The sequence below is a fragment of the Oncorhynchus gorbuscha genome, linkage group LG13, assembly GCF_021184085.1.
Source record: "Oncorhynchus gorbuscha isolate QuinsamMale2020 ecotype Even-year linkage group LG13, OgorEven_v1.0, whole genome shotgun sequence".
In the NCBI taxonomy this organism is placed as follows: domain Eukaryota; kingdom Metazoa; phylum Chordata; class Actinopteri; order Salmoniformes; family Salmonidae; genus Oncorhynchus; species Oncorhynchus gorbuscha.
The window spans coordinates 53,558,107-53,581,481 of record NC_060185.1 but is presented as its reverse complement, the minus strand read 5'-3'; the positions used below and the strand labels follow the sequence as shown (position 1 = coordinate 53,581,481).

General features: G+C 43.3%; 1 protein-coding gene across 2 annotated transcripts in view; it reads right to left on the bottom strand.

Annotated features, from left to right (window-relative positions):
• LOC123993157 (beta-1,3-glucosyltransferase-like) overlaps positions 1-23,375 on the bottom strand; it is a 147,042-nt gene that overhangs the window by 5,185 nt on the left and 118,482 nt on the right. The window contains exons 9-13 of one of the 2 annotated variants that reach the window (XM_046295003.1): positions 22,874-23,005; positions 16,037-16,106; positions 15,465-15,578; positions 3,350-3,449; positions 2,782-2,901 (exon numbers count right to left, since the gene is read on the bottom strand). In XM_046295003.1, coding sequence (XP_046150959.1) covers positions 2,782-2,901; positions 3,350-3,449; positions 15,465-15,578; positions 16,037-16,106; positions 22,874-23,005 — 536 coding nt within the window. The remainder of the gene's footprint in view (positions 1-2,781; positions 2,902-3,349; positions 3,450-15,464; positions 15,579-16,036; positions 16,107-22,873; positions 23,006-23,375) is intronic. The other variant, XM_046295004.1, reaches the window with a different exon arrangement.

The window sequence follows — 23,375 nt, the reverse complement described above, 5'->3', positions numbered from 1 at the left end:
AGATTGTCCATTCGTAAATTCAGAGTGTTTCGCTCTCAGAGCGTTCAGAGTGCACACTGGACACTCTGGCTGATGAGTAGGGTTGATCCGAGCATTCCAGACACAAATGAGAGAACACCACACTCTGACCATTTTACTCACCCTAGCAGAATGTTATGCAGAGTGTTGGTGACTGTAACTGTGCTGCTGGCAACAAGTTCATTTTAGTCTCCAGATCTCAACCCCATAGAAAATCTTTGGAGGTAGTTGAAAGTCCGTGTTGGCCAGCAACAGCCCCAAAACATCACTGCTCTAGAGGAGATCTGCATGGAGAAATGGGCCAAAATACCAGCAACAGTGTGTGAAAACCTTGTGAAGACTTACAGAAAACATTTGACCTCTGTCATTGCCAATAAAGGCTATATAACAAAGTATTGAGATAAACTTTTGTTATTGACCAAATACTTATTTTCCACCATAATTTGCAAATAAATTCATTAAAAATCCTACAATGTGATTTTCTGGATTTTTTTTCTCATTTTGTCTGTCATAGTTGAAGTGTACCTATGATGACAATTACAGGCCTCTCTCATCTTTTTAAGTGGGAGAACTTGCACAATGGGTGGCTGACTAAATACTTTTTTGCCCCACTGTATATATATTTTTAAATGTGTTAGACAGGATTACATGAAGGTCAGTCAAGAACTTTGAATGTTTCTTCAAGTGCAGTCACAACAACCATCAAGCGCTGATGAAGAAACTGGCTTTCATGAGGACCACCACAGGAATGACCCAGAATTACCTCTGCTGTAGAGGACCAGTTCATTAGCGTTACCAGCCTCAGAAATCTGCAATTAACTGCACCTCAGATTGCACCTCAGAGTTCAAGTAACAGACACATCTCAACATCAACTGTTCGTTCAGAGGAGACGGCGTGAATCATGCCTTCATGGTTGAATTGCTGCAAAGAAACCACCATTAAAGGACACCAAAAATGTCAAAATGAGTTGCAGATTTCTTTAGTTATTGTAAGAACCGACGCTGGAGATGAGAAGCAGGTACGGGGAGTTGAACATTTAATAAGGAACAGACATCAAACAGGACAGAGACAGCGTCAGAGCCGGGTATGTAAAGATAAACAAACATTTATCCTGAAGCTGGGAACAGAGCTTGGGAACAGATAGCGGAGGTAATGACACAATGTCCAGGTAATGACACAGAGTCCAATAATCGTTGATGCACATGACGGGGGAAAGGCAGGTGTGTGTAATGATTGTTGCAGTAGTACGTAATGCTGGGGAGCCTGGGAGAAGCGGGAGAAGGCGTGACAGTACCTCCCCTCTAGGGGTGCCACCCTGCGTCCCACCTGGGCGAGCCTGAAGGGCCGGCCGAGGCACGGGTGCTGGACAAGCCGGCTGTGAGTAAAATCCCGACGAACCGGCAGAGGCATCCAGTTGGCAGCCTGACGAGGCGGCTGGGCGTAAAAACCTAATAATCCGGCTGACGCCCTCTTAGTTTTTTCCTTTTCATGGTTTGAGTGCGAGTAGATAAACATTAGTAGCCCTACCAGTAATTATATTATATTGTGGCAAACACAACATTACAGTTGGAACTTAACTTGACCAAATAAAATGGTTCAATAGAAGGACATTTTTTTTGAAGGTTTAAAACTTCACAAAAGTTTTTAAGAGGCTTATATTGCAGCAATAACCAACAAAGGCAGGTGCCTACTGTCGTCCTACCTGACAAATGGCAGCGATAGAGAGCAATAGTAATGGCGTCTTCTTGTAGGCACTAACTCCGCCATGGTTCGTTGGACACAGCTTATGGGAAAATGATTGGAAGTTTTGGAAATGCAGAAAATTAAAGTCTGTGGAAAAACACAGGCTTAAGAGATCTTATATGTTGTAATTTTTCCAATTCCTTTCCCATTAATTTTCCCCTTAGGAATGGTGGAACAAACCAGAGGTAACTCATTTCCGGTTTTTAGGACTACAAGCTGGCGAGCTCTATAGACAAATAATATTTATTTTACAACAGGCCTACTTGTAACCTATCTTAAACTAAAGCACAAACACGGAGCACAAAATAAAAAAGACAGTTCGAACAACTTATCCAATGAAAATGTCTCAACAAAAGGAATCTAAACACAACATATTTAAAGAACTGGTTTAGATTTTTAAATATGCCTACAATAATAATAATGATACACAATAATAATAATGATAAATACAAAATTGTATCAAACCTGAATAGCGAGTTGCACATAGTCCATTTGGCCGCACCAATGTTCTTGTCACCTTTGTTCACTACAATATTACAACTTGTACCCACAGAGGACAATCCACTTGTTGACTAGTTTTCACTATACTCTTTCTCCTCTAACTTTAGTTTTACGTCAATGAAAAAGGCCTCCATCTGCACTATCAAGAGTAGCCTATAGGCCGAGGCCCCTCTCACTCGCCCTTTCTCTCTCTCCTCAGCAGCAGGCGCACGTGATCCGAGAAAAAAAGTGACAATTTAGGAACAAGACCCGCTCGCTCGGGACTCGGAATTTCGGATCTGAAGACCTCTCGTTGGAGGTATTTGAGGACCAGAGTTAGGAACCACTGCTCTAAAAGTATGGCCTCTGTCTCAATTAACATCAATTTCTGAATCCAAAATGTCTGTGTCAGATGTTAGCTTAGTCCCAAAAGGCACCCTTATCCCTTACATAATACACTCCTTTTGACCAGGGCCATCAAAAGTAGTGTACGCTGAAGGGAATAGGGTGCCATTTTGGATGCAGATGTTGTGACTCACCCCCCTCCTCCGGTGATGTAGCTGTAGCCTCCCTGGCCCAGCCCGTAGCCGTACCTCTCCCCTAGACACACCGGTTCAGAGGGGTCATAACAGCTCAGCAGCATCTGCAGTCTGGGCAGGCTGGGGAGGGTAGACATGCATGTACAAACAAACACACACCGAATGCAAACAAACACACGTGTGCACGCACACACACACACACACACACACACACACATATTCTCTCTTCACACAGGTGTGCACACACAAACAACTTACACACACCTGTACACTGGTATAATATTCCTCATCAAAACCTCCCAATTCTGACACCGCTGCTCTCTACATCCAGTAACTTCCACACTAAATAAAATATAATACGTTTGCTGACATTTTGACAGCTTTTTCACTGCATCTGGGGTTTTGGCATAAGTGTACACACACACATGTTGGACTGAGGAGGTACTATCACTCAGACACACCGTCAGCCATTGTGGCTTTTTGTCTGTCTGTCTGGCTGTGTGAGTCTGGCTGTGTGCATGTGTGTGTGTGTGTGTGTGTGTGTGTGTGTGTGTACTGAGAGCTTTACCTGATGAGTGTGTCATCATCCACCACCAGAAGCCATCTCGTCTTTGGCACTGCATCGCTGACATACCTCTCCAAGATGGCAAACGTCTTCCCACAATGACCTGCAGAACAAAACACACAGAGTACCATTTCTGTAACTCTAGGATGTAAGGTTGCCAATCATTTGACAGGACATTAAAGGTCCAGATCTTAATTTGAGCTCTAGAATCCTCACTCTTGAACTAGAACTAAAAGTTAGGATTAGGGTTGACTGTGGGATATAGCTTTTTAAATGTTTTTATTTTTTATTTCACCTATTTAACCAGATAGGCCAGTTGAGAAGAAGTTCTCATTTACAACTGCAACCTGGCCAAGATAAAGCAAAGCAGTGCGACAAAAACAACAACAGAGTTACACATAAACAAATATACAGTCAATAACACAATAGAAACATCTATGTGTGCAAATGTAGAAGAGTAGGGAGGTAAGGCCATAGGGGCGAAATAATTACAATTTAGCATTAATACTGGAGTGATAGTTGTGTAGATGATGATGATGTGCAAGTAGAGATACTGGGATGCAAAAGAGCAAGAGGATAAGTAACAATATGGGGATGAGGTAATTGGGTGTGCTATTTACAGATTCACTGTACTTGTACATGTTATGCAGGTGAATGAGGACCCAAAAGCGACTTGGCGAAAACAGAGTCTTTAATCCAGTAAAGTCAATTTACAATCAAAAGGCATAATTCCACTCGTAATGACGAGAACAGACTGGAGACTCGATCAAGAACTGCAGGTTGCCTCGGGAAGGCACTTGAACGTAGCAGACTCAGACACCTGCTCACCACGCAGCATCTGAGGGAAACACGACACGACAGGGCGATACACAGACACAGCACGGTGAACAATAGACAAGGATCCGACAGGGCAGGAACGGAAAACAAGGAGAGAAATAGGGACTCTAATCAGGGAAAAGGATCGGGAACAGGTGTGGGAAGACTAAATGATTGATTAGGGGAATAGGAACAGCTGGGAGCAGGAACGGAACGATAGAGAGAAGAGAGAGCGAGAGAGTGAGAGAGGGAGGGGGAGAGAGAGGGATAGAAAGAGGGAAAGAACCTAATAAGACCAGCAGAGGGAAACGAATAGAAGGGGAAGCACAGGGACAAGACATGATAATCAATGACAAAACATGACAGTACCCCCACTCACCGAGCGCCTCCTGGCGCACTCGAGGAGGAACCCTGGCGGCAACGGAGGAAATCATCAATAAGCGAACGGTCCAGCACGTCCCGAGACGGAACCCAACTCCTCTCCTCAGGACCGTAACCCTCCCAATCCACTAAGTATTGGTGACCCCGTCCCCGAGAACGCATGTCCATGATCCTACGTACCTTGTAAATGGGTGCGCTCTCGACAAGGACGGGAGGGGGAGGGAAGACGAACGGGGGTGCGAAGAAAGGGCTTGACACAGGAGACATGGAAGACAGGATGGACGCGACGAAGATGTCGCGGAAGAAGCAGTCGCACAGCGACAGGATTGACGACCTGGGAGACACGGAACGGACCAATGAACCGCGGAGTCAACTTACGAGAAGCTGTCGTAAGAGGAAGGTTGCGAGTGGAAAGCCACACTCTCTGGCCGCAACAATACCTAGGACTCTTAATCCTGCGTTTATTGGCGGCTCTCACAGTCTGTGCCCTGTAACGGCAAAGTGCAGACCTCACCCTCCTCCAGGTGCGCTCACAACGTTGGACAAACGCTTGAGCGGAGGGAACGCTGGACTCGGCAAGCTGGGATGAGAAAAGAGGAGGCTGGTAACCCAGACTACTCTGAAACGGAGATAACCCGGTAGCAGACGAAGGAAGCGAGTTGTGAGCGTATTCTGCCCAGGGGAGCTGTTCTGCCCAAGACGCAGGGTTTCTGAAAGAAAGGCTGCGTAGTATGCGACCAATCGTCTGATTGGCCCTCTCTGCTTGACCGTTAGACTGGGGATGAAACCCGGAAGAGAGACTGACGGACGCACCAATCAAACAACAGAACTCCCTCCAAAACTGTGACGTGAATTGCGGGCCTCTGTCTGAAACGGCGTCTAACGGGAGGCCATGAATTCTGAACACATTCTCGATAATGATTTGTGCCGTCTCCTTAGCGGAAGGAAGTTTAGCGAGGGGAATGAAATGTGCCGCCTTAGAGAACCTATCGACAACCGTAAGAATCACAGTCTTCCCCGCAGACAAAGGCAGACCGGTAATGAAGTCTAGGGCGATGTGAGACCATGGTCGAGAAGGAATGGGGAGCGGTCTGAGACGACCGGCAGGAGGAGAGTTACCCGACTTAGTCTGCGCGCAGTCCGAACAAGCAGCCACGAAACGGCGCGTGTCACGCTCCTGAGTCGGCCACCAAAAGCGCTGGCGAATAGACGCAAGAGTGCCTCGAACACCGGGATGACCAGCTAACTTGGCAGAGTGAGCCCACTGAAGAACAGCCAGACGAGTGGAAACAGGAACGAAAAGGAGGTTACTAGGACAAGCGCGCGGCGACGCAGTGTGCGTGAGTGCTTGCTTAACCTGTCTTTCAATTCCCCAGACTGTCAACCCGACAACACGCCCATAAGGAAGAATCCCCTCGGGATCAGTAGAAGCCACAGAAGAACTAAACAGACGGGATAAGGCATCAGGCTTGGTGTTTTTGCTACCCGGACGGTAAGAAATCACAAACTCGAAACGAGCGAAAAACAACGCCCAACGAGCTTGACGGGCATTAAGTCGTTTGGCAGAACGGATGTACTCAAGGTTCTTATGGTCTGTCCAAACGACAAAAGGAACGGTCGCCCCCTCCAACCACTGTCGCCATTCGCCTAGGGCTAAGCGGATGGCGAGCAGTTCGCGGTTACCCACATCATAGTTGCGCTCAGATGGCGACAGGCGATGAGAAAAATAAGCGCAAGGATGAACCTTATCGTCAGACTGGAAGCGCTGGGATAGAATGGCTCCCACGCCTACCTCTGAAGCGTCAACCTCGACAATGAATTGTCTAGTGACGTCAGGAGTAACGAGGATAGGAGCGGACGTAAAACGTTCTTTTAGAAGATCAAAAGCTCCCTGGGCGGAACCGGACCACTTAAAACACGTCTTGACAGAAGTAAGAGCTGTGAGAGGGGCAGCAACTTGACCGAAATTACGAATGAAACGCCGATAGAAATTAGCGAAACCTAAAAAGCGCTGCAACTCGACACGTGACCTTGGAACGGGCCAATCACTGACAGCTTGGACCTTAGCGGAATCCATCTGAATGCCTTCAGCGGAAATAACGGAACCGAGAAAAGTAACGGAGGAGACATGAAAAGAGCACTTCTCAGCCTTCACGTAGAGACAATTCTCTAAAAGGCGCTGTAGAACACGTCGAACGTGCTGAACATGAATCTCGAGTGACGGTGAAAAAATCAGGATATCGTCAAGATAGACAAAAACAAAGATGTTCAGCATGTCTCTCAGAACATCATTAACTAATGCCTGAAAAACAGCTGGCGCATTGGCGAGACCAAACGGCAGAACCCGGTACTCAAAATGCCCTAACGGAGTGTTAAACGCCATTTTCCACTCGTCCCCCTCTCTGATGCGCACGAGATGGTAAGCGTTACGAAGGTCCAACTTAGTAAAGCACCTGGCTCCCTGCAGAATCTCGAAGGCTAATGACATAAGGGGAAGCGGATAACGATTCTTAACCGTTATGTCATTCAGCCCTCGATAATCCACGCAGGGGCGCAGAGTACCGTCCTTCTTCTTAACAAAAAAGAACCCCGCCCCGGCCGGAGAGGAAGAAGGCACTATGGTACCGGCGTCAAGAGACACAGATAAATAATCCTCGAGAGCCTTACGTTCGGGAGCCGACAGAGAGTATAGTCTACCCCGAGGAGGAGTGGTCCCCGGAAGGAGATCAATACTACAATCATACGACCGGTGAGGAGGAAGGGAGTTGGCTCGGGACCGACTGAAGACCGTGCGCAGATCATGATATTCCTCCGGCACTCCTGTCAAATCGCCAGGTTCCTCCTGAGAAGTGGGGACAGAAGAAATGGGAGGGATGGCAGACATTAAACACTTCACATGACAAGAAACGTTCCAGGATAGGATAGAATTACTAGACCAATTAATAGAAGGATTATGACATACTAGCCAGGGATGACCCAAAACAACAGGTGTAAAAGGTGAACGAAAAATCAAAAAAGAAATAGTCTCACTGTGGTTACCAGATACTGTGAGAGTTAAAGGTAGTGTCTCAAATCTGATACTGGGAAGATGACTACCATCTAAGGCAAACATGGGCGTAGGCTTGTCTAACTGTCTGAAAGGAATGTCATGTTTCCGAGCCCATGCTTCGTCCATGAAACAACCCTCAGCCCCAGAGTCAATCAAGGCACTGCATGTAGCACCCGAACCGGTCCAGCGTAGATGGACCGACATAGTAGTACAGGATCTAGATGAAGAGACCTGAGTAGTAGCGCTCACCAGTAGCCCTCCGCTTACTGATGAGCTCTGGCCTTTACTGGACATGAATTGACAAAATGTCCATCAAATCCGCAATAGAGGCACAGGCGGTTGGTGATCCTCCGTTCCCTCTCCTTGGTCGAGATGCGAATACCTCCCAGCTGCATGGGCTCAGTCTCTGAGCCAGAGGAGGGAGATGGTTGCGATGCGGAGCAGGGAAACACCGTTGACGCGAGCTCTCTTCCACGAGCTTGGTGACGAAGATCTACCCGTCGTTCTATGCGGATGGCGAGAGCAATCAAAGAGTCCACACTGGAAGGAACCTCCCGAGAGAGAATCTCATCTTTGACCACTGCGTGGAGTCCCTCCAGAAAACGAGCGAGCAGCGCCGGCTCGTTCCAGTCACTAGAGGCAGCAAGAGTGCGAAACTCTATAGAGTAATCCGTTATGGATCGATCACCTTGGCATAGGGAAGCCAGGGCCCTAGAAGCCTCCCTACCAAAAACTGAACGGTCAAAAACCCGAATCATCTCCTCTTTAAAGTTCTGGTAATTATTAGAACAATCAGCCCTTGCCTCCCAGATAGCTGTGCCCCACTCTCGAGCCCAGCCAGTAAGGAGTGAAATGACGTAAGCAACCCGAGCTCTCTCGCTAGAGTATGTGTTGGGTTGGAGAGAGAACACAATATCACACTGGGTGAGAAAGGAGCGGCACTCAGTGGGCTGCCCGGAGTAGCAAGGTGGGTTATTAACCCTAGGTTCTGGAGGCTCGGCAGGCCAGGAAGTAACAGGTGGCACGAGACGAAGACTCTGGAACTGTCCAGAGAGGTCGGAAACCTGAGCGGCCAGGTTCTCCACGGCATGGCGAGCAGCAGACAATTCCTGCTCGTGTCTGCCGAGCATGGCTCCTTGGATCTCGACGGCAGTGTTACGAGCGTCTGTAGTCGCTGGGTCCATTCCTTGGTCGGATCCTTCTGTTATGCAGGTGAATGAGGACCCAAAAGCGACTTGGCGAAAACAGAGTCTTTAATCCAGTAAAGTCAATTTACAATCAAAAGGCATAATTCCACTCGTAATGAGTGGGATTCGAAATGGTTGGTGATCTGTTTGTTAACTTGGCTTTTGAACATTTTAGAAAGGCAGGGCAGTATGGATATAGGTCTATAACAGTTTGGGTCTAGAGTGTCTCTCCCTTTGAAGAGGGGGATGACTGCGACAGCTTTCCAATCTTTCGCTATCTCAGATGATAAGAAAGAGAGGTTGAATAGGCTAGTAATGGGGGTTTCAACAATTTGGGCTGATCATTTTAGAAAGAGAGGGTCCAGATGGTCCAGCCCAGCTGATTTGTAGGGATCCAGATTTTGCAGCTCTTTCAAAACATCAGCAGTCTGGATTTGGGTGAAGGAGAAGCAGGAGGAGGCTTGGGCGAGTTGCTGCGGGGGGTGCTGAGATGTTGGCCAGGGCAGGGCAGGGCAGCCAGGTGGAAAGCATGCCAGCCATAGAAAAATGCTTATTGAAATGATCGATTATCGTTCGTTATAGGTGGTGACAGTGTTTCCTATCCTCAGTGCAGTGGGCAGCTGGGAGGAGGTGCTAGTATTCTCCATGGACTTTACAGTGTCATAGAACTTTTTGGAATTAGTGCTACAGGATGCAAATTTCTGTTTGAAAAAGCTAGCTTTAGCTTTCCTAACTGACTGAGTATATTAGTTCCTGACTTCCCTGAAAAGTTGTATATTGCGGGGGCTATTCGATGCTAATGCAGAACGCCACTGGATGTTTTTGTGCTGGTCAAGGGCAGTGAAGTCTGGAGTGGGCAATATCTGTTCTTAGTTCTACATTTTTTGGCATGCTTATTTAAGGTGGTGAGGAAAGCACTTTTAAAGACAACCAGGCATCCTCTACTGACGGGATGAGGTCCATATCCTTCCAGGAAACCCGGGCCAGGTCGATAAGAAAGGCCTGCTCGCTGAAGTGTTTTAGGGAGCGTTTGACAGTGGTGAGGGGTGGTCGTTTGACCGTGGACCCATTATGCACGCAGGCAATGAGGCAATGATCGCTGAGATCCTGGTTGAAGACAGTAGAGGTGTATTTAGAGGGCAAGTTGGTCAGGATGATATCTAAGAGGGTGCCCATGGTTACAGAGTTAGGGTTCTACCTGGTAGGTTCCTTGATAATTGAGGTCATCTAGCTTAGATTGTAGGACGGCCTGGGTGTTTAGCATAGCCCAGTTTAGGTCACCTAACAGTACGAACTTGTCACGTCCTGACCTTAGTTCCTTTTTTATGTCTCTGTTTTAGTTTGGTCAGGGCGTGAGTAGGGGTGGGCATTCTATGTTTTGTATTCTAGGTGTTGTATTTCTGGTTTTGGCCTGGTATGGTTCCCAATCAGAGGCAGCTGTCATTCGTTGTCTCTGATTGAGAACCATACTTAGGCAGCCTGTTTTCCCATTATGGGTTGTGGGGAGTTGTTTTCTGTGTCTGTGTTTTACCGTAGAGAACTGTTTCGGTTTGTTCTTTTGTATTCTGTGTTCAGTTTAATAAATATATTATGGACACTTACCACGCTGCGCATTGGTCCGATATTTCATACTCCTCGTCAGAGGAAGAAGAAAATCGTTACAGAACTCTGAAGATATCAATTCAGATATGGTGTCCAGGCCACAGCTGGGGGCTGAAGGGGGTCTATAACAAGCGGCAATGGTGAGAGACTTATTTCTGAAAAGGTGGATCGAAAGGTTTCAAGATCGAATCCCTGAGCTGACAAGATAAAAAAGCTATGTTCTGCCCCTGAACAAGGCAGTTAACCCACTGTTCCTAGCCCGTCATTGAAAATAAGAATTTGTTCTTAACTGACTTGCCTAATTACATAAAGAATTGAGGAGTATACCACCTCAGTCACCGGCTTCATCAATAAGTGCATTGATGACATCGTCCCCACAGTGACCGTACGTACATATCCCAACCAGAAGCCATGGATTACAGGCAACATCCGCACCGAGCTAAAGGCTAGAGCTGCCGCTTTCAAGGAGCGGGATAATAATCCAGACGCTGATAACAAATCACGATTTGTCCTCCGAAGAACCATCAGACAGGCAAAGCATCATCACAGGACTAAGATTGAATCGTACTACAACGGCTCTGACGTTCGTCGGATGTATCAGGGCTTTCAAACCACTTCTCTGGCAAAACATTTTAGTGCCCCCACCCATCTTGACGGCGTAGTGAAACGTTTAAGTTTTAAAGTTAATTTTAAAGGACATAAATGTAATATTTTTGTGGCCAGCAAATCTCCAGTCAAATTGACTGGTGCTGAGCAATTTGTATAAATCAAATCAAATGTTATTGGTTGGATACACATATTTAGCAGATGCTATTGCGGGTGTAGCAAAATGCTTGTGTTCCTAACTCAAACGGTGCAGAAATATATAACAGTACACAATAATATACACAAAAAAAGAGTATAAATATACAGTACCAGCCAAAAGTTTGAACACAGGTACTCATTCAAGGGTTTTTCTTTATTTTTAATATTTTCTACATTGTAGAATAATAGTGAAGACCTCAAAACTATAACATAACACATATGGAATCACGTAGTAACCAAAAAGGTGTTAAACAATACCTTTTATATTTCAGATTCTTCAAAGTAGCCACCCTTAGTCTTAATGACAGCTTTGCACACTCTTGGCATTTTCTCAAGAAGCTTCAGGAAGAATGCTTTACCATCATGTGGTGATTCACATTTTCAGTTTTGCGCGAAATGCTGCCATCTATCCACGTCTTTTGGTTCAGATAGGTTTTAATTGTCACAGTGGGAACAACATCCACTTTACACTTCCTGAGTATTGCACGCTAATGGATTGTGCCACAATCGGTTAGTGTTAGTCTTAGGTCCAGTCAACTTGAGCGTCTCCGTAAGCTAACATTCGGTTATCGTGCCGCTCAGCCCCAGTCAATTTGAGCTTCTCTGTAAGCTAACTGATTCGGTTTGCGTGTGGCTCAGGCCCAGTCAATTTGACAACAAGAGCCGATCTGTCTTTGGTTGACTAATAAGTAGGATGCACCAATAGAATGCAATTTCATTACTGTAGATACAGTACAAGTCAAAAGTTTGGACACACCTACTCATTCAAGGGTTTTACTTTATTATTTTTACTTTTTTCTAAATTTTTCTACACTGTAGAATAATAGTGAAGACATCAACACTATGAAATAACACATATGGAATGATGATTGGTTAAATAGCACTTACACAGCCTGAAGGTTTGTTTTGGGTCACTAAGTGCAAACTAGATAGGATGGCGTATCACTTCAGAATGCTGTGGTTGCCATGCTGGTTAAGTGTGCCTTGAATTCTAAATAAATCACAGACAGTGTCACCAGCAAAGCACCCCATCACACCTCCTCCTCCATGTCATGGTGGGAAGCACACATGTGGAGATCATCCGTTACTATGCGTCTCTCAAAGACACTGCGGTTGGAACCAAAAATCTCAACTTTGGACTCATCAGACCAAAGGACAGATTTCCACCGGTCTAATGTCCATTGCTCGTGTATCTTATCTCAAGCAAGTCTCTTCTTCCTATTGGTGTCCTTTAGTCGTTTTTTTTGCAGCAGCAATTCGAACATGAAGGCCTGATTTGTGTGACAGTGTGTATGGCGTCGTGAGGGCGAGCGGTTTGCTGATACCATACTCACCAGACATGTAACCAATTGAGCATGTTCCAGATGCTCTGGATTGAAATGTACAACAGCAAGTTCCAGTTCCCGCCAATATCTATCATCTTTGCACAGTGAAGAGGAGTGGGACAACATTCCACAGGCCACAATCAACACCCTGATAAACTGTATGTGAAGGAGATATGTTGTGCAGCATGAGGCAAATGGTGGTCACAGCAGATACTGACTGATTTTCTGATCCACACCCTTACCTTTTTATTTAGGTATCTGATACCTGTATCTGTATTCCCGATCATGTGAAATCCATAGATTAGGCCCTAATAAATTGATTTCAATTGACTGATTTCCTTTATTGAACTGTAATGCAGTAAAATCTTTAACATTTTTGTTCAGTGTAATAAAAGCATTGCTTGAATCTATCATCGTATTTGGGGATCCGAGAAAAAATAGCCTTTGATAAACACATGTCATGTCATTTTACATGAGTGGAGACGAGAATAATATTTTTGAATACAACACCAGAGCATGTGACTTGAGTTTAAGTGAGGAGCCACGCATGTGTAATTTGGCTGGAGTGCTGAGAGAATTGAAAAAAAGGAGTGGGAGTGTTGGCCCAGCTCTAATTTTGCTACGGCTCAACCATGAGCACTGGGCATTATCTACACAGCATATTTCGCTTCCTTTATCCCTATTCTGTTGTATTTATTTAGCCTACCCCACTACTAGGTATGCACAGAGAAAAAGCAACTTGTTTTTTTAGGAGGGCATGGTGACTGAAGGAATTGGCTGAGAAAATCTATGGATAGTAGACTATAATTCTGTCTGTCAAACAGGTTCAGTAGGGCTACCTCTTATTTCTTAACTAGGAAGAAATAGGGTCCAACACAAAGCCCTCATTAGGAAGAAATGACTGTGAACACTGAGGCTGTATCCACTTAAAGTTCCAGTTGTAACAGTGGCCAAGTAGACTACTGTGGCTATTTGATCAGAATGTAGGCCTACCAGAGTGGCCTACCATCAAAAACAATGGAGAAAATGCATCCCGTAACATTTTAACATGGAAATAGCTGTTCTATCATTCTGCCTACAGAAGAACAATGTGTGGTGTTCAATGTTTGCCTACCTTTGACCTTAAAACAAACCAAAAACACTTTACAAAATAAATCCCATTATTATTCCCATTCCATTTTTACAGACAATCTGAGAAATTATGCTACCCTCTACTTAGCTTATTCAAGGCAGTCTCAAAATACAACACTGCCTCTTCAGACCAAAAATATATATTTCCCCGACTAGCGTTCAAAGATGTTTAGAAATGTACACGTTTTGTGCTCTTGTAGGAAGCAATCCCTCCTCTATTGCTGACTATACAATTCTTTATAACTGGGCTAACTAGCAAAGGATATTAACAAATGTAATGGTAGGATGTAATGGTAGGAGGACTCACTGTAGCTGATCGGGTGATGACATGACCTTTGCAGTTAAAATAAGAGAAACTCATAAATGAGTGTCCGGTCAAAAGTAGTGCACTATGCAGGGAATAGGGTGCCACTTGGAACGATGACAGAGTGGTGAATGAGCTTTCCATGCAGCGCTACGCCAAGGCCAACCAAGGTTTATAAAATGTTTAATTTAGCGTGCCATTGAATAATGATAATTAGAGCGATTGCACAGCCTCGGCTCTGTGGGATTGTGCGTGAAAGACAGAGTGTTGGCTTCGTCTGTTCCAGATACACTGATTTACTGCATATTACAGCACAAGCATTCCATTACACACCATTCCCTTCCTCTGCCCCTTTCCCACTGTAGAATTGATAGGTGAAGTTGTCATAATTAAGATAAAATCAGAAGAGAGCAAAGTTGATAGTTAATAAGCCTATTCAGAGCTTACTACAGAGCTCTTCTATAAAACTCAAGTCAATAAAGGTAATTTACTCGCAGAGCAGTGGTACTGGTTGAATCAGAGGTTTCCATATTCATTCTAAAACCATCATAAAAGTTGGGCATTTCCACCTGATAAGACTATCTATCAAATCACACAACATCTAATCGAGCCACCATATTCAAATTCCTGCTACTGTGGGCATATTCGACATTATTTACAGGTCTACCTGAAGTCATGCTGACATTGTTACTATCTCTTACACTTCAATGGATGCAGTCTGTCACAAGAGTCCTGAATTAAAATGACCCGGGTCACAATCATGAAAAAACAAACAATCCGGACTTCGTCGTTTGACATTGAGAACCGTGGAAGAGATGAGAGCTGACATTGAAGTAAATGCGCAGATTGCGCATCTCAGTCAACAGACAAGACACCCAATTAACAACCTCATGAAAAAGCAGTGGCAAAACAGAGGCACAAAATGTTCCCACAGCCCTTTGTTGCATCCCAAATGTTATGAGAGCAGGATCGGACAGGAAGCCAAATTATGCTTGATTAAATAATAACAACAAAATATAATGTGTAGTGCAATTGGTTGAACGGTATAACATGCCTGTAGCATCAGACTCGCCATCTGCCAGAGTTAGTCAGACTGAATCAAATCAGGAAATAACTCAGTCCTTATCTATTCAATTCACTTGGGAATATAGCTGAATCTACACATCTGCTAGCATGCGACATAATGTCATCTCGAAATAAGAGGTGAATCATCTTAGATCTTCGCTTCATACACATTATTTAGCGATCTTTATCGTTGAACAAAATCAACTCTGAACTTTTCAACTGTGCTTTTGAAATTGCATCAAATTGTCTCAATTGCAACAGGTCCTGACTAGAGTGGATATGTGGATGGAAGCAGGGCCTGTATTCACATTGCGTTTCAGATTAAGTGTGCTGATCTAGGATCAGGTCCTCCCTGTCCATGTAATCTTAATATTTATTCATATCTAAATCAGGATCCTAGATTAGCACTCCAACTCTGAGACATTTTATGGATACAGGCCCTGGACTAACTCACCTCTCTCTGTGTTGGGGACTCCTAGATCAATGGTAGGTATGGAAGGGTCAGTGTGGTCACTGTAATACTCCAACAGAAATGCCTCTCTCTCCCACGTCTTCTTCACCACTGGGACTGGGGCAGGACAACAGGACGACAGGTAAAACAATACAGCTCAACACGTCCACACCACCATAGTAAGAAGAATCAGGCTTCTGTACACAGAAAACGTGCAGCATTACTAATCATGAATGTTAAAAACATATAACTTGTCTTTTACAGAACTTTTTGAAATAAACATTATTATTTCATTATTATAATCAGAACAATTAGCTGTGACCGACATGTCAGCTGGAACTGATGTATAATTTTCATGATGCTTCCGAAATTCAAACAGCCAAGTCAAAGCAAGTTTGTGCTGAGAGTTAAACCAGACCTGACAGAGTTAGCACTTTACCAGGCACACATCTCAAAAGGCTAAAAATACACTCTTTTAGAAGAATAGAGAAAATGTTCACATGAATATTTTACGAACATTATGGACCAGTTGAACCACCCCAGAGCTTCAGATGAGCTTCAAAGATCTGACTCACCCCTCTCAGTGTGAAACTTCTTACAAGTTTTCACCGCAACAAAGATGTCTTCCTTCTTTACAGGCTCCCCCTGTACAAAAAACATGAAAAAATTGACATATTTTAGGGAGTTTTTCCTGGTCAGGTCACGTGGTCAGGAAGAACATACATACTAAGAGGGGAGCTGTTATCATTGTTGAAGCACTATTGAGAAGGTGAATTTTTCAAATTCCCTGCCCCGTGTTGAATTGTCCTCGTGAATATTTCAATATCTCCTCAAGATAACACATGCGGTATTATTAGGTTTTTAGTTGAGAGTGAAATGTGAATTGGCCATCTTTATTTAAGTGCTCAGGTCTCCTGCCTGTCTGTCTGTGGCTCTCAGGCTGACGAGGCCTCTCTGTGCGGCTCAAGGCCTTCTGCTTTATGTCTGCATCTCAAATGGCACACTATTTCCTATGTAAGTGCACTACTTTTGACCAGGGCCAGTAGGGAACAGGGTGGAATTTGGGACACACCCAACGTGTTATCACTATCTTCTCGGCATATTAGAGCTCTGGCAACAACCAGGTTAGCAGGAAGATGACGTGGAGAAAGGGTAGGAGGGAGACTAAAAGGAGACAGCCAGCATAGTCAGAGATGAGATGGGGAGGGAGGAAAGATAGAAGAGAGAAAAGGAACAAGCCAGGATAGGCAGAAATGAGAGGGGGAGAAAGGGTAGGAGGGATTATGAAAAAATTATGGAAATGTATGCACTTGTAAGTCTCTCTGGATAAGAGCATCTGCTAAATTTCAAAAATGTAATTAAAATGTAATTAAATAAAAATGTGTAATTTAAATTAAATTAAAATGAGGGAGGAAGGGTAGAAGAAAGACTAAATGGAGAGAGCCAAAATAGCCCTGGATCTCTCTCCCTAAGGGGAATGAGAGAGGAGAAAGAGTATGTGATGAAAATTGTATGTTCGTGCTTTTCTAATAACCAATTAGGTCATGCTAGAGACTGAGTGAATGAATCCTCACTATCAGTGTCTGCAATTTGGCAGTACGCCCAGACCATTGTTTTGAGAATGAAAGATATCTCTCTTTCAAGAGAAGAAGCCTCGTCAGGTATTGGTCTGTCACATGCATGAACCAGTATTGGTTGGTCACATGATTGAAGCAAACGTTAATGATGAATTAATTATGAATAACGTATAATGTGTCTGCAGTATATAAGAAATCTAACGGGACTGCCCCGGAAGAGCTCCTGACAGATACGCACTATGTTGCATCAAGTTTGTTGGGATCTCTCCAGTTACCTGTTGTGGCAGACCATGGGGTTGGGTCAAGACATTTACATAGATCGGACACGGACAGAGTATGATTAGTTCGGTTTCAAGGGTGTTTATTAATTAACAAATCAAAAGAAATGGATAGGTCTCCCCCATGAGACCCTCCCCGGGATACCGTCTTCTGGGCTCTGGGTCTTGCTGTATCCTGTCGGGCATACAAACTCAAACTCCCCCGTCTTAGCTCAGGCACCATCTCCAACTACACGGAAGTCACCTTACTTCCCCCCAGGCCTCCCTTGTGTGCTGCCCTTCTGGCAGCTTTATGGGGCTTGTACAGCTGGTGAGCAATCAGCCCTGGATTACTCACCAACTCCCCAATCAGCCCCAATTAGTCCTCGGCGGAGAGCCCGTCAAGACCTGGCATGTCCAGCAGATGGAGCCATCGCCTAGTGATGTATACTCCGTCTGTCAACAGGCCTCGACGAGTCTCCCCCTGGTGGCTGACCTGCTGTACGCCACACTGTTAATAAACAATGATTCATTGAAGATTGACTTTGAACGTCCCTGTGTAGAATTTCCACAAAAATTTGGCGTCAAAGAACAGGATGATTGATTCTGTATGCAGAGCTTTCCAGTGGGGATCTGTGAGGCCTATTTTATGAAGCTCGAGGGAAATTCCCATCTGACCAAAAGAGGACGAGACCCGCCCAGACCAGACACTTACTGTGAGCTGCCCAGGAGGAGACACATCATCTGCAAACAATTGAGGGAATATCTTTGAATTTATGAAGTCAATATAAATTAATTTGTGTCAAAAATTATATTAATAAAACCATTAAAATTAAGAGAATAACGCATAATAAGGTACCCAGAGTCTTATAGAGAGAAAGGCTATTCACTAGTCTTATGAGAAGATTAGAGCAACGGTACCATGGAAAGCCCCGCTGACAGCTGTCTGTAGGCATTTATAGAAGAAGTGTGTAAGTGGTCTGCGGCCACTTCTAATTGTTTGTGAAAGATATATTTGGTGCAAATGGGTAATAAGGGAGATTACCGAGTGTGTTTGGGAGTAAATGATGATGTGAAAGTTGTTGTAAATGATGTAAATGATGATGTGAAAGTTGTGTGAGAATGGAAAGGACATGTTAAGCCAATTGAAATTTGGATAAGCTGATTGATTGAAATTTGGATAATAAGTGGCTTGAAATTTGGATAATTAGAGGAATGAAATTGAGCTATTAAGTACTGAGTGAATGAGAGCTGTGTGAAAGAATACCACAATCAGTTCTATGTAAGTTTTTCGATCTATAACACTAACTACGGTTATCTAGGGATTCAGTCCACCATCGCCCATCGTGGTCTGGGACTACTAGCACGAGTGTCATTGAGCACAGGGTGTTTTTATATGTATAGGAAGAAGCAGAAAGAAAATCATTGAAGATGCATAGGACGTAATGATAGAAATGTCTACGTGGTCTGAACCACTGATAATAGCACAAGTGTTATTAATATGGTAGGTATTTAGGAATTGTTGAAGATGCACATGGGGGGTGTGGATGTAAATACCTAAGTCCACTACTTTCTTTCCAAAGGTACCAATTATATGCATATCCTGGCATCAGGGCCTGAGCGACAGGCAGTTTACTTTGGGCACGTCATTCAGGCAGGAAACTTTTTTTTAAAGGGCCTAGTCCTAATTAAATTAACAAACTATAGTTTTGGCAAGTCGGTTAGGACATCTACTTTGTGAATAACACAATTAATTGTACCAACGATTGTTTACAGACAGATTATTTCACTTATAATTCAATGTATCACAATTTCAGTGGGTCAGAAGTTACATACACAAAGTTAACTGTGCCTTTAAACAGCTTGGAAAATTCCAGAAAATAATGTCATGGCATTGGAAGCTTCTAATAGCCTAATTGGCATCATTTGAGTTAATTGGAGGTCTACCTATGGATGTATTTCAAGGTCTACCTTCAAACTTAGTGCCTCTTGGCTTGACATAATGGGAAAATCTAAAGAAATCAGCTTAGACCTCAGAAAATAAATTGTAGACCACAAGTCTGGTTCATCCTTGGGAACAATTTTCAAACGCCTGAAGGTACGTTCATCTGTACAAACAATAGTATGCAAGTATAAACACCACGGTACCATGCAGTTGTCATACCGCTCAGGAAGGAGATGCGTTCTGTCTACTAGAGATGAACGTACATTGGTGATCAATCCCAGAACAACAGCAAAAGACCTTGTGAAGATGCTGGAGGAAACAGGTACAAAAGTACCTAAATCCACAGTAAAACGAGTCCTATATCGACATAGCCTGAAAGGCCGCTCAGCAAGGAAGAAGCCACTGCACCAAAACCACCACAAAAAAGCCAAACTACGGTTTGCAACTGCACATGGGGACAAAGATCGTACTTTTTGGAGAAATGGAGAAATGTCCTCTGGTCTGATGAAACAAAAATATAAAATATATTATGTGGATATATTGAAGCAACATCTCAAGACATCAGTCAGGAAGTTAAAGCTTGTTGCAAATGGGTCTTCCAAATGGACAATGACCCCAAGCATACTTCCAAAGTTGTGGCAGAATGGCTTAAGGACAACAAAGTCAAGGTATTGGAGTGGCCATCACAAAGCACTGACCTCAATCCTATAGAAAATTTGTCGGCAGAAATTAAAAAGCATGTGCGAGCAAGGAGGCCTTACAAACCTGACTCAGGAACATCAGCTCTGTCAGGAGGAATGGGACAACATTTACCCAATTTATTGTGGGAAGCTTGTTGAAGGCTACCAGAAACGTTAGACCAAAGGTGAAACAATTTAAAGGCAATGCTACCAAATTCTAATTGAGTGCATGTAAACTTCTGACCCACTAGGAATGTGATGAAAGAAATAGAAGCTGAAATAAATCATTCTCTCTACTACTATTCTGACATTTCACATTCTTAAAATAAAAGTGGTGATCCTAACTGACCTAAGACAGGGAATGTTTACTGGAATTAAATGTCAGGAATTGTGAAAAACTGAGTTTAAATGTAGTTGGCTAAGGTGTGTGTAAACTTCCGACTTCAACTGTATGAAGGGTATCATGGGTTATTAGAGTTTTCATGAAGTAATAATAGAAATAATAACATACAACTTGCACAGTCACAGAGAAATTAGTAGCATAATGGGTTACTAGATTTGATAAAGTAACAATGTATGAATGTATAATCATTAATCGAGTTTAACTTGCTAGGTAGAGACTTAGTATGGACAGAGCACGCCATCAATAGGGGACTGATAGACAGTGCCAGCCCAGTTATAGTGAAAGTTGATCCCAGAAAGAGATTCTTGTCTCGAGAGCTGAAAAAGGAAGCTCCCTCCAAAGTGTATCTCTTCCCTTCTGAATTGGCAGATGTATTTCATAAAGTCAGGGCATTAGATGTTCATCTTAAAATAATAGACATTTAATAAGTGTGAAGCAGAAAGTGAATATCCAACAGAAATTTGAAATAAATATAGAGTGACATAGTTAGGGTAGACAAAATTATAAACAATGCCTTCTAATATGGAGAAAGTTATCATGTTTGTTTTGTTTTGATTTTAAACCTTGCAATATGGGGAAAAGCAGAACATTGTTTGAGAGTGATCCCAAGTATATTAGCAGTAGATATTAAGTCTTCCGATTGGGAAGAAGAGAATCCTAGTTGAGGGAAACAGATATGGAGACTCGTGAAAGTAACAAAGTGAATGGTAATATTAGTGGTTTTCAGATAGCACAATATAAGGTCACATTACGAACAGAGGGATTGAGCATTGGGGCTGACATCTGGTGTTTGGGTTAGAGATACGTTTCCTGTGGAACAATAGATAGCAGCAAGTGCTAACTGAACTCAAACAGACTATGGGACACAGTGGGGAATTGTGGGACAGAAGTATGAAGAATTGAATAAGATACGTTTTTGACAAGTTCCAATTATTATTACTTAATTCTATAGTTTGGGTAGAACAAATGTAATGTCATCTAAAACAATTTGTTTCCAATACGTGGAACTGTGTCCAGATTTGAAGTAGATTCAAATAAATGTTTTAGTACTGAATAGTCAGCTGATAAGCCAGCACTGACTTTTTGAAGGACCTAGTAGAGTTGTTAAACAACAGGTTTCATATGATGACTAGTTTAGGTCTCAGGGACTGTCCGTACAGAACATATGTCAATGCAACAGGTAAAAATGATAAGATTACAAGAAAGGGGCTCTGGGATGGTTATCTTTGGAAGGTGCCTATTCCGCTTAATGGGACACCATATCATCTGATGTGTCTGAAGTATAATTCTGTGTAGGCATGGCTTAAGACTTCCTGCCCAAGATGCAGTGAACTCAATTAAGATGAAGATTTTTTTGGACTGATGATGTGCAAACTAAGTACATGTTTATTTTCTTTCTTCCAGGACTGATGGAATGTCTGCTACCAAGTTTTTTAAAATCATGTTTAAAATGCTTTCCGAGGCAGGTGCCTTGGGAGTTAGTATGAAGCTACCCAGATTGAGTTGTTAAGGGAACTCCCAAATTAAGTAAGGCCTAACCATTTTGTTTGTTTTTGACCTGCAATGAATATTTGTTAGTGGTGTTTATACTGGTTTATTGTGTGGGGTCTTGTTATTTTGGTTTTCATTGTTTTTTCACAGGTTAGAAATTATGCACCTTAAAGGGCACACAAATGAAAGTATCTATTGTCAGAAATTTGGTTGCATACATTCTCTTGTTAAGAAATGTAAGGAAAAATCCAATGTAAACCTGATACACAAAATGTTTGAAATATTTTTAAGTAATGTCTGAGATACAGGGAAAGAAACACTCAGTTAATGGGGTTGATTACCTTCACTAAAAATACTTAAATGGGCTATGTAAACACTAAGAAGTTTATAATTTATCAATAGTCCTACGTGTGATTGGGATCACGAGAAGGACCGAGAGAGATCGCTGCCCCTGAATGAGGGAACACTTGTCTGTAGTCTATTTTACTATTGCTTGAATAACCTTATAGGATACAATGAAGTTAAGATGGAGTCATCAAGGGTTGTAATTCTCATTTATTTGTTTGTTATTTTGATTTAACAGGCCGTGTTGTTTTTTTGGACACATGAATCCCGAAAAGCGGTACAAGGTGTGATACCAACACGGCTCTTGAGGACGCCAGCTGCCCGACGCTGTGAAACAGAAATCCAGCATGGAATTTCCTGCTGAAGAGTGTCTCATCCAGGAATGTAAAGTACTGGAAGAAGATTTGAGGGTTCTCTAAAATAACGCTTGAGGGAAAAAGAGGATTTGGACAATGAAGTAATCCTGAGATTCCTCTCCAACTCTGATAGTTTGCATGCATAAAGAGTGACATAATCATTGTTCCTGTGTGGGACCAGGGGGGTGTTGTAGAATTGGGCCAAAAGCATGTATCTGCCCCTTTGGGACTATTCCATTGGTGCAATGCCGGTTAAACCCCAATCAAGTGCACCAAGTAAGAAACAAAAAACAATTCAACCCAGATCTGTGGTCAATAATGGACCTGTGATGTACAGTATGCACAACTTGGTACCTACACACAGGGGAGCAGGACTGCTGAGGGTGGTAGCACAGTGTTGGGCAGTGGGAGAGTGTTCTGGCTCAGTACACAGCTCTGGGACTGCCGTCAGACGAGGCCCTTGGCCATTCTCCCAGATATACAGAGCTACCTGGAACAACATGGGAAGATACTGTTACTGTTTTTTTGCAGCTGCTCATGCAAACACATTTTTTCTTGAGGCAAGCCGAAATCAGTAGTTGAAGTCTATGCCCCTTCGTCGGTAATTTGTCAACAGTAGGGATTCTTCAATTAAATGTTTGTTGTCATTCAACGAGAGACCAATCGTTTTCATGCGTTTTTGACTTGAGTAATACTGCACCGAACATCTTAGCACATCTTAAGATCTACTCGACAAAAACGTCAAAATGATGACAGATTTCTTGAGTTATCTTAGAATAATTCTACGTTTTTTGAGGAAGTGGCTATGGCGTCTCAACGTGTACAAACAGTACTATCGCTGCTTTTTCTTGTTTTTCTAG